At 39.4% G+C, this 12183-nt stretch overlaps 1 protein-coding gene across 5 annotated transcripts in view; it reads right to left on the bottom strand.

Moving 5' to 3' along the window:
* The window catches only part of PHLDB2 (pleckstrin homology like domain family B member 2), a 131510-nt gene that overhangs the window by 49265 nt on the left and 70062 nt on the right, over positions 1–12183 (bottom strand). For all 5 annotated transcript variants that reach the window (XM_063602890.1, XM_055110270.3, XM_034957072.4 and 2 more), the window contains exons 4-5: positions 7886–8029; positions 6679–6816 (exon numbers count right to left, since the gene is read on the bottom strand). In XM_063602890.1, coding sequence (XP_063458960.1) covers positions 6679–6816; positions 7886–8029 — 282 coding nt within the window. The remainder of the gene's footprint in view (positions 1–6678; positions 6817–7885; positions 8030–12183) is intronic.

Genomic DNA, 12183 nt, shown 5'->3' with positions numbered 1-12183 from the left:
GAATTCATAGGCAAAAACATGGCCCATGTTTAAGCATTCCTTTTGATGAGTCTGGACATATGCATACGTCCATGATACTATATAAGTCAGGAAGTATTTTGGATATCGGAATATTCTGAATTTCATAGAGGTAACACAGATTATATAGCGTATATTATATGACATTTCCAGTGAGATTTGGAGCAGTACCCTCTAATAAAACATGTTACTATTTCTGTAGCTACATTTATGAATATTCAACCTTACAAAATTACTTTTTTTCCCCATGAAACTTTTCAGATTTTGGAACTGCAGAGGAAAGATTATAGACCTGTGTCAACAAATAATGATTGTTGAGTAACCAACCATTCTCTGCCTCTGAAGAGGAACATCCTATAATTCTTTCTTTCTTAGATTTTTTTCCTTTGGCTTTGACATTTTAATTACACAATTGATGAATGTTTAGCGTAGAAAAAAAAACTAGAAAGTCAGAAACTCAGGACTTATGTAATCAAACAACTACGAGAAAAAAATAGCCTCAATCTGGAATCCTATTGATTTAATCCCCAAATCCCATTATACAGTTCCACTTCCTCTGACCAGGGAGCCAACTTTGAAATGTAAGAAAGAGGCACGGGAAGGGCTGGGTCCCTGCTGCACACTGACTGTGACTTGGCACCTGTTCTGCACTCAAGAGGTATTAACACTTCGCTGAAGAATTCTGGGCTAGGCTCACTGTCTTTCTCTGGCTCCAAAGGAAGGATGGGGAGGAAGTAACAGGTACTTTGGCCAGAAAATCGTGGGAAAAAAGATTTAACCATTTAACATGCAATGATATATGCTTACTGTAGAAACATTAGGAAGTCAAAGAATTTAAGATTTCATTCGGGAACATGTTGTATGGCACAGAATGATTTAAGCTTCAGTTCAAAACTTTACGTGTGTTTCATGTGTTTAAGCGTGCAGGCTAGGATGGCTACAAAATATAACAATGCATCTGTGTGAAGACACACAATATTTGTCCTTAAACAAAAGGATAGTTTGAGATATATGTTTATCGTCGGGGTCATGGGAAGACCCCTCAGCACGTCTACTGAATCAGAAGATTTTCTTAACCATTTTATTTAATTTTGGTACAACTGACTTGATTTTTGTGCGCTAAAAAGAAGCACAGATAAAACAGATAATCCAGAAATAGAAGAAATTGAAAAATATTTTTAGTTTCAAATTTTTAATATAGCTAGAAATAAACAGAGACAGAAAACCTACGCAAACAGATGCACACATCCGTATCTTCTTAGCCATTGCCTGAGATCAGGCTCTGCCTTGGAACGGGGATGGGGAGTAGAAGGGAAGGAAGCCAGTTCCACAGTCAGGCCTTTGCCCAAGCTGGGCTTCATGGTGCTAGCGGTTTCCCTACTCTGTCACCAGGCCCATTAAATGAAAACAGTTTGCTAGACCAGAGGTCCCAATCTTCTTTCACTTGCTATAAGAAAATGTGATGGTCTCTTTGCTTACTGCTTCACCAAGTAAATATACCCTCCAGATTTATGTCTGAGTTAGATCCTTGTTTAAGCTTTATGAATGTTCACAGTGGCTCCATCTGTGATGTGGCTACTATCCGAGAACACAACCGGCAGGTGGCATGTATCTCAAGGTCAGATGGAAACAGGGTTATTGATGTTCGTAACAGTGGTACCCCTAAGGGTAATAAAAGGCCAGTGCAGGAAACTGCTGCAAAAATGTTCAATAAATACACAGTGGAACAAACTGACTATATTTTAAGTTTTCTATAGAAGTATGCCTATGGTTTATATTTTATATGGTAACATATAATAAATACTAATCATGATAACTTACACTAAATGTGCAAAATAAAATGCATTCCTAAATCAGCTAAAAGAAGTAATACTAAAGACCAATCTTCAGAGCCAAAAAAATAACATCAGTAATTTCATATCAAGATTTGAATGCTGATGTCTGGGCTTGGTGGCTCACACCTGTAATCCCAGCACTTTGGGAGGCCAAGGCGGGCAGATCACCTGAGGTCAGGCATTCGAGACCAGCCTGGACAACATGACGAAACTCCGTCTCTACTAAAAATGTAAAAATTAGCTGAGTGTCATGGTGGGAGCCTTTAATCCCAACTACTCGGGAGGCTGAGGCAGGAGAATCACTTGAACCTGGGAAGAGGAGGTTGCACTGAGCCAATGTTAAGCCACTGCACTCCAGCCTGGGCAACAGAGAGAGACTCTGTCCCAAAAAAATAAAAAACAAAAGATTTGAATGGGGAGGCATTCTGAGGTATTATTAAACCCTTTTCCTATGGCTCCGGCCTGGTCTCCAAAATTCTAGAGCCAGGCTTACAGGATGTACTATTAACATCTGAATCGGAGCTTGCCCAACATAGATATCTTTTCAGGTTTTGCTTTTCTCATTCCATGGTTTATATCTGACCACAGCAACAGGTGTATGGAAAAGGAAACACGATCCCTAAGGGGAAAGGCCACTTCCTCCTTCTGTCTTACGCTTTGGCATGATGGGCCGTGTGACTACAGGCCTCCTGGCATGTGCACACGGGCAGCCCAGCCCAGCTGTCCTGAAACTTGGCTGCACGTAGCTCTTTGGCAGGTGTTTGGCTCAGTGTTTTGCTAAGGCCCAGCCTGGACCAGCCACTAGCAGGAAAATCCAACAACAATATTCGTAAGCACACTGGGCAGTATCCTGGCACATGCTACGGGCTGGATAAACAGTGGATCACAGTGCCCTAGTGCCCTCCTCTATTTCACAGGCTAGAGTGGGATATAAATGTCTAGTAGGCTCAAAACAAACATAAATTATAAAATGTTTATCTGTAAAAAGAACAACAGGGAAAATCTAACCTGAACTGGAAAGGTCTAGGAGGGCTTTTCTGAAAAACTAACACTGATCTTGAGCCCTGAAAGACAGAACCAATGAGGCATGGAATATGAGGAAGGGAATTCCAGGTAGGGGAAAACAGTATCTGCAAAGGACTGGGGTTGGGGGAGGATGAATCTTTTAACAAATAGAAAGATAGAAAGGAAGGTGACTCTGAGAGTGCTGTGAAGAATGGGAGGGTGGTGACAGAAAGGCTGCTGACAGAAAGGCTGGTGACAGATCACACTAAGGAATTTGGATGCATAGTCAAGTACAGTGTGATACAAACCACAGTAATACGGTCTAATTTCTTCTTTTTAATCACTTTGGCTGCTGTGAAGAGAATGGATTGAAGGAAAGCAAGTGGAAGTAGAATAAATAAGAGATTTTCATAATAGAGAAGAGAATGCTGTTAGTGGAGATGCAGAGATGTTGAAGCAATCAAGAAATAAGCTGGTAATCAACTGAATGTAGGGATGATAAGGAAAGATGTGTCAAGATCAATTCCCAGGTTTCTGTTGAACATATAGGTGAATAGAGATGCAATTTCCTGGTTGGAAAAACTGCAGGATGGAGGGTGGAGGGTGGAAGGCAAGGGAAAAGATAAGATCAAGAGTTCAGTTATGGGTGTGTTCAATTGGAAATACCCATGAAATATCCAAGTGGGGATGTCAGGTAGGCACAGGATATGAGTCAGAATTCCAAGAAGGGTTATGAACTAGAGAAATCCCGATGATAGTCACCAGCATATACAAGTTATTTGAAGCCATAGCTATAGAAGGACATGAGGGTACAAGAGAACTGAGTTCAGATGAGAGATAAAGAGTGAGAAAGAGGTAAGAGAAATAGATGGAAAACCAGAAGATTGTGGTACACAGAGGCAAACAAAAGGGAGACAGTGAAGAAGCACCAAGAAAAGAGCTGTCCCCTGTACTGAATGCTGCTCAGGAGTCTGATCATGAGGGGACTGAAAAGCACCCAGCAGGCTGGGCACCACTGAGGTCTTTAGTAGTCTTAACAGCAGAGAATCTGATGGAGGAGTAGAGGTCTAAGCCAACTGGAGTGGGAAGAATGTTTAATTGGAAAATGAAGAAAAGGAGACACAGTATACCCAGAAAATTGTTTAAGAAGTTTAGCTATGATGAAGAGAAGAGAGATAAGGTAGTAGCTTATTGTTAATCAATAAAGTAGTAATTTATTTTTAAAATAATAATATTGGCATGCTGACAGTAAAGAGAGAGAAACTGCCCCCAGGGGGTGAGGGTGCAGAAAGACTGAAGACCTCAAGAAGGTGGGATAGGATGACACCCAGAGCACATCCAAAGGGACTGGTCTTTGATGGAAGGAGGGAACCCCGCCTTCATTGTGAGAAGATGGGATGCTTCTAATTTCTCTGTGGTAAGATGATCTCTGAGCCAGAGGGATGAAAGTGGGCCAGGAGTATGAACAGAGTGTATGAAATAGCTGTGTCATTAAATGGTGGAATAAATTTATTTGAGAAACATAATAATGTTTTTGCCAAGCTGTGTTGAGTCTCTATTTGAGTTTAGTTGTCAAGAATACGTAGTAACATCATCTAGACCAGTCTTTGTTTCCACTTCCCACATCCTCTTCTGGAGTTCCTCACCCCAAGTCAGTTTCTGCCATTTTTCACATGGTGTAATGACAGACAATAATCCTACCTTCTAAGACCAACTAATTCCCTCATAGCTGTATGAGCTGGTCCTATGCGTCAAGCCCCTGTAGTCCCCTCTCCAGTGCATAGCCTCTGTCGAGCCATCAAAACAATATTAGGAAGGATGGAGGTAGCTTCCTTGCTTGTTTCTGCCCGTGTTCCTAGAATTCCACCTGAGAATTCCACCTTGAAAACATAAGATAACCTTCCCTGGGAAGTGAGATTTAACATTGGCTCAACTTGCTTCACTTTTGTGTAGAATCTGATATTAATGAGAAATACACAAATAGAATTTGCAGGCCATGCCATATGTGAGATACACAAAATAAATAACTACATGGATTAGGATGGCAGGAGGGTTCACAGGGAACATGATACCCAATTCCTATGTTGCACGAGTTTTCCAATACGACATAAATAGCAATAAAACTACTCTATTACTTAATTTAATTAATATTTACTTGATAATAAAATATTAACACAAGACATCTGATGCCTCCAATGAAGGCTTCTTGCAGAATCTTTGAAAAGCATAGCCATTAACTGAATCCTTCAGTACTGCAGACTTAGACAGTCAACTCTTTGACTTCATTTTGGCCTTTTAAGAAAAATACACCCACTACCCAAATACTACTTAAAAGTTTGGGCTGGGCGCGGCGGCTCACGCCTGTAATCCCAGCACTTTGGGAGGCTGAGGTGGGCGGATCACGAGGTCAGGAGATCGAGACCATCCTGGCTAACATGGTGAAACTCCGTCTCTACTGAAAATACAAAAAATTAGCCGGGGGTGGTGGCGGGTGCCTGTAGTCCCAGCTACTTGGGAGGCTGAGGCAGGAGAATGGCTGAACCTGCGAGGCGGAGCTAGCAGTGAGCCGAGATTGCGCCACTGCACTCCAGCCTGGGCGACAGAGTGAGACTCCGTTTCAGAAAAAAAAAAAAAAAGTCTGGGGGCAGAATGAACGTACATAAAATTTAATATGAAAAGCCTGTGCGGTTTAATTCTGACATGCTGGTAACCAAGAAATTGATGTGTAGCATTTAATTTGACTTTATTTCTGACTACCATTTTGAGCTCATTCTCTGGCACCAAGATCAAATGCCCTTATTTATAGGTCTTAAACAAATAAGAGCCTAAAAGGAAGTCACGTTCAGCAGAAATTCTTTCTACATATTACCACTAGAACTTACTCAAACTAAAAATTTTTTCTTTTTCTCAGCTTAGTGGAGAACATGTTGAGTAAGGAAGAATGTGTTAAAGCTTATTTGCTTTTTCTTTCTCAAATTGGAATTTTATTTTCAGTTTTATTGGAATTTTATTTTTAGTTCTGCTCTAACTAACTCAGAATGGGAGAGGAGAGTAATGTATATTTCCCAGAGGAAAAAAACACATAAACAGACAAACCCAACTACCATCCTGAATTCTAAAATTTGCAAGTGATTTTTCATACTTTCCCTAATAGATATCAGCCACCATTCAGGTTGTGATCCAAAATGTATACACAGAACCTTTTCCAAGATAAGTGTCAACTGTGTTTCACAGATAGCTTTCTCTTGGCAGTGTGTGAGGACTACCCCAAGAAGAAAATTTTAGAAACTCCAATACATTTGTCAAAAAGCAGTGCACTTGCACTGAAAACAATAGCAAGGCAAAGCAGGTGAGATGAGTGGTTCTCATTCATCTGTTTAATAAACAGAAAAATGAAAAGAAATAAAAGAAATGAGGCAACCCTATTTGAATTTGCTTAAGCCATCCCTACAGGGCAGCAGTGGTAAAGAACTTCAGTATACTAAAAAAATTACTTAAAAAACACAATGGAATCAGAAAAGCAGAAAGGCCAATGAAAAAAAGCAAACAAACAACTCGCTCATCTCAAGTAGGATAAAGCTGCCAGGAATATTGGCTCACAAATTATATGAACTCTGCTCTCTCAGCATCAGCTGCCCAGTACCTGGCAGTTCTTGGTTTCTGACAATGTATGATCTTAGGATTTTTCTCTAGTGCCACTGCCTCCAGGAACATGACACACAAATCCAAAACCACAGTAATCCACTCAACATTTAAATTCAATCAATTGGGACTACCACTTTGCCCATAAAAACTGCATTGAAATATAATTTTCTTTTACCTTGGTCTTTTCACCAACAATGTTCTTTTCCAGTTCAGCTATTTTCCGGTTTAGATGATCCAAAATCTCCTTCTCCTTCATAAGTTCAGTTGTTTCAGATTTCTGTTCTCCATCCAAAAGAGCACATTCCATATCCAACTAAGGACACAAACCAAAGCTCAGAAGTGTTTCACCTTTGGGGATGTTCTCAACTGACCACCCTAGAGATACATTTGCAACAGCTACAAATTTCCAAAAGTAATACTGTAGCAGCCAGATCTGGTGCCTGAGAACACTCCAGAGAGCCCATGTGAAAGCAAGATTCCCATATAAGCAAGCTAGAGATCCTAGAATATATTCCTAAAAAAACTAGCTATCTTATCACTTAACTTTTCTACTATAACCCCTCTTCTGCTCACTTCTCAAGGATATTTTGCCTATTTGCTTCAGCTCAAGATCAAGCACAAACCACCATGGGAGCAGCCACGTCTTTCTTTCTTTGTCCCTAGAGCATGGGAAGAGAAAGTTACCCGAGCCCAGCATGTGAGCTCTGCATTCCTCACAATGCCAGCAGGAGGGGCTTCCAGCGTCTCTACGCAAGACAACAGGTGAGCAGTCCCCTAACCACTTAAGGGCCTATTGGTATCATCCGTAAGGACAGACACACAGATCTTCCCTAGGCAGAATTACGTGCCCCTTCTCAGGCCATGGGGGTAACATAAAAATGCCACTGTCTTCTATTGTGGTTATGCAATATGTGTTCTCTCTGCTTCCCCCTGGTTTCCAAACCTCTAGAAACCTGGATCGATTTTTGATCCGTGTGTGAATTTCATCATGGTGCCAATGTGATATCCAACTCATAGTAAAGCATGTTCAGAAAACATTTGCTGGATTTGACCTTGAAATCTAAATACAGAGCACCTCAGCTGATAGATCCTCTGTTAGGTCAGGTCAGAAAGCACGTACTAGTTTAAACAAAGTTGGTTGGAGATTCATAAAGTACATTAAAGAGGGCTTAATATGTTTATCTCATCTGGTTGGAAAAAAAAAGAAAGAAAAAAGGAATGTAGAAAAAGGGTATTTTCACTCTACACAGGGAACCCACTGAATAAATGTTTGCTTGTGTTGACGTCTATGTATCTGGCCTCCAAAGCCTATGCCTGAATAAGTAGCAATATTTTTAAGCTAAAGGAAAGAAAGAAAAAAGGGAAGAGGGTAAAAAGTTTACCTCTCTGAAAGACTCATCCATCTGATCATTTATGTCTTTGATTTTTTGCTTAAGTTCCTCGAGGTTGTTCAGAATGACTATCCGGGTTTCTTCCATTGCAGCCAACTCCTGAGATCTCTGTTCTTCACTTATACCCTCTGGGGTCTGCGATTAATCAATACAGAAATGGATTATTCACACCTCAGTTCTAGAATTTCCCAACTTGACTTGTAAACCATCCACAGGTCTAGGGTTTCACAGTCTCCATGCCCATGTAGATTTTAAAAGCATCCCTGCAATTGCACGCTTGGAGCTCTGATGTGTTTTTCCCACATGATGCCATCCTTGGCAGTTAGGCTCTCAGGAGAGTTGAGACAAACCAACTTCAGTTCACCAATTCATATCCTTTTGAAGCTAAAAGAACTAAGAGATTACACAGATAAGAAAGGTGTGGTATGTAGAGATTGAGATGACTTCTCCAAGGTTATAGAGAAAGTTCAGCATAACAGAGAACTAGAACTGACAGAAGACTTGTGGCATCTTCCTCGGGATCTCTTGGGCATGATGCTATGGTTATTATAAGCACAATATTCTCTCCCATCTTCCAGGTGAGGACATCTCCTGCAAAAGCATCTTGAATCTCTAGGCATACTGTTGGGTCTTGCTGCTAGGGTTACCTGCAAATGAGCATTCATGCTTATGTATTTCCTTCTCAACACAAGTTAGAAAAGCAAGGGCACATCACTTTGGGGAGCCATAAAATGATTTAAAACTACACACTCAGTATTAAATTAATTGATGCTTCACTTTTGTGTTAGTGCACTATTTCCTCTCTTTGTCCTATAGACCTTCTTGCTATATAGCATCTAAGACACTCCCTAAAACAGGACACTGGCCACCATTCATAAAATTATTTCATGGAAAAACTGGTTCATCGGCAAGAAATAAGAAAGTCAAGAAACAAGTGAGAGAGTGCATAGTTACACTCCTGAATGGAGCTATGACAGATGGCCAGGGAAGAAGGCAATATTGTAGATCACACACACAGTCAAAATGTGACTGTTTATTCTTCAAGAAGAGAATGGAGTGAATTACAAATAGCTTCTTCTTTCTAGAATTTCTGGTTAGTTATCTTGGATATCACCTGGTAGAGACCAATCTTTCTATATATACTATATGACAGTATGAATGTATTATTTATTTAAATTATCCCTTTTTGAAAAAGAAGTAATTTTTTTGGATCAGCAAGTCAATAATTATACAGTTTCACAAATGAAAATTGAAAACAGCAGCCCAGTTGAGTAAATTATTGAATATTTGTCACTAATTATTAAAAAAAAATCTTCAAATTAACCCCCCAAAAAACACATTAAGTTGAGTATATTTTACTAGGTTCACTAAATTTATTTGACAATCCTGATAATACACTTAAGAAGCCATCCATCATGTCATATTCTGTATGCTTTATTCATATTTATATTCTTTATTCTTTACTCTACTTTGTAGCTTTCTAAAGTGATTCAACGATTCAGCATTTAGTACCTCAGGTTTGTTAGGACAAAGGTAAGCAGCTCTTCCAAGCTTTGACATTTAGCTCTTTAATTGTCATCTTACATGAAATATCTTATCAACTAATAAAACAACTGTTGACCTTTTTATCACAGACAATAAAGCTCATTGTCCTAATACTAAGGTGCCTGTTTTAAGCTATGAGGAATGCCTGTAACAGTGAAATGGCATTCCAGAATCACTGTGAGTAATCCTAGCAGGAAAGCCTCACCAAGGGCGGTATCCTGTTGGGTCAAGATTACATATTAGGTTTCTACTTCCAAAATGGCTTAAAAATATCTCTTTCACAGGTGGAAGCAAGGCATTAAGAAAAATACAAAACAACAGAACAATCTGCAAAACTCTAAACTTTATAAGCAAGTAGGGGGTAAAGATGGTTAATAGTGGGAATCATCTGCATAATTCAAAGTTTTTAGAAAGTTTATCACAATAGATATATTTAATAATAAACAACTTAAGAGTCTGTTTATAGCAATAAATGCCATCTAGGAAATGTTTGTAGGTTTTTTCTAAGTTATTTATAAGAAGCAAAATCTCCAGGAAGCATTCTAAAACCGAACGCTTTATGATAGAATGGGGTGAGGACAATGTAATCTCATTTATTAACCAAATAAAGAAAACGAATAGAAAGCCAAGGTGTGGTAGCCACTGAGTAGCTTTAAGTTTTACAGTGACAGAGAACATTGTAATTTTAAACATATGCCCTTCATTTTAATTTCTCTGGGAATTTTTTTTTCCAGTAATGGACAGGAATCTACTAACAGTGACATGTTTTAATAAGCACATTACGTGTGTATATGCATCCTCTAATATGTTATCTTTGGGGAAACTTGATCCACACAGGAAAGGGGAGAGATGATAGGGGAAAAGACACTTTCTGCTTGCCCCTTTTTCACAGATTTCTTCTTAAAACCCTTTTGCAGCCAAAGGAGAGAGGAGTGCAAGGGACTCAAAAGGAGGAAGATGAGCCACTTTCCAGACAACTTTTACCTCAGGAGGTGGTTCACAAAGGCCAACTAAAATTAGCATATTTCCAAAGTCATCTGCATCTGTAAGTGTTACATAAAGCAAGTTCTTGACTGGTAACTCTCAGGTTTTCTAAATATCATTAAGATTGTTTTGTATAGTTAAGTCAACTTACAGTGTTTTTCACATTCCTCTCTTCTCCATTTATCCCTAAATCGATTATTAACATTGTACTTTGTTAGGCAAATAATCCAGTGTGGAAATTAATTGAAGAGAAAGAGCATGCAAAACAAATAGGAAGGTTGTTTTAAAAAGAATTTTCTGTCTGCTGTCTCAAGGTAATATATGTCCACCTTCAGAAAGTAATAAGTAAAAAAATGTGTTTCTTGGAATCCATCAGCTCTGCTCACTTGTACTCTTTCTACACTGCTGTATGGTAACCTGGGTGTCCTTGATGTTTCCTGCCTCTAAAGGATGCAGAGTCTTACCTCTCTTGCAACAATAGATGCTGCACTAAGCTTCAGAGGCCTCCTATTCCACAATTACACGCTTGAGCAATTAAAAACATCTGCCAAGATCTGCTCGTGTACGCACCAACAGCATTCTTGTCATAGCCCTCTCCAGGAGGAAACCTGTCTCCCAAAAGATAGTCTTTAGAGACAGCACACAGCTTAATGTTTTTAACAAAAAACTGGCAGATCTCCATAAAGGAAGATATGTGAAAAGATTTAAGATCAAAAGGAAGCAAAGGGTTTCTAAGGAAGCCCAATGGCTGATGACAACAGCTCAACTTTTCAAGTGATGGGTCATTTACTGTGCCTGAACAACAACTTTTGATTCCTCCCTGCCCCTACTTTCTTCCCTATCCTGGTTTCTAATCATTGCAACTCTCTGCCCACAGAAACAGATGTCCTGTTCAGAATTAGTCTCCATTGAGAATTAGTAAGGTAAACATGGTCACTATAGCAAAAAGAAGGGATGGGTAGGGCTCAGTGGCGCACCCTTGTCATCCCAGCACTTTGGGAGGCCGAGGCAGGCCGAGGTCAGGAGTTCGAGACTGGCCTAGCCAACAGGGTGAAACCTTATCTCTACTAAAAATACAAAAATTAGCCAGGCATGGTGGTGTGTGCCTGTAGTCACCACTACTCGGGAGGCTGAGGCAGGAGATTCGCTTGAACCCGGAAGGCAGAGGTTGCAGTGAGCCTAGATTGCACCACTGCACTCCAGCCTGGGTGACAGAGCAAGACTCTGTCTCAAAAAAAAAAAAGAAAGAAAGAAAAAAGAAGGGATTGATGTCCAACATGTATTCAACAGTCCGAAGTCCTGATGTGTATCATGGAAAAACTCACTAGGTAGATAATGATTTCTGACTAGGAACATTCAGTGTAAAAGTCTTGCTGTAGGTAAACAAACACACAAACTCCCCTGAAAAATGCCCATGTGATAAATTACTGCCAGAATTTAGTACCATGACAATATCTTCCTCTTAAAGAGTCAGTGTCCTTCTCTTATAACAAAAGATTAACTAAAGAATCTCACAGTTGAACTTAATAGTAAGCATCAAGTAAGCAAATCAATACATTAATCCTACTTACTCCTAAATAAGTAAATCTACCTTGTGAATATCATATCTGCTTTTTCCTCCTATCTACTATTTCTGTTATTCTAATTTTAGTCCAATAAAATTTATATCTTTCATTGTAAGCTCCTTCAAATCATTTTTGGAGAAACTTAAAACCTAAATTGTTGTAGAAAAAAATTCTTAACCTGTGTGAAAAAAACGT

This window comes from Pan paniscus, chromosome 2, assembly GCF_029289425.2.
Source record: "Pan paniscus chromosome 2, NHGRI_mPanPan1-v2.0_pri, whole genome shotgun sequence".
Taxonomy (NCBI): Eukaryota; Metazoa; Chordata; class Mammalia; order Primates; family Hominidae; genus Pan; species Pan paniscus.
Note: the sequence above shows the minus strand (reverse complement) of the source record. Positions and strands in the feature narration are given on the sequence as shown.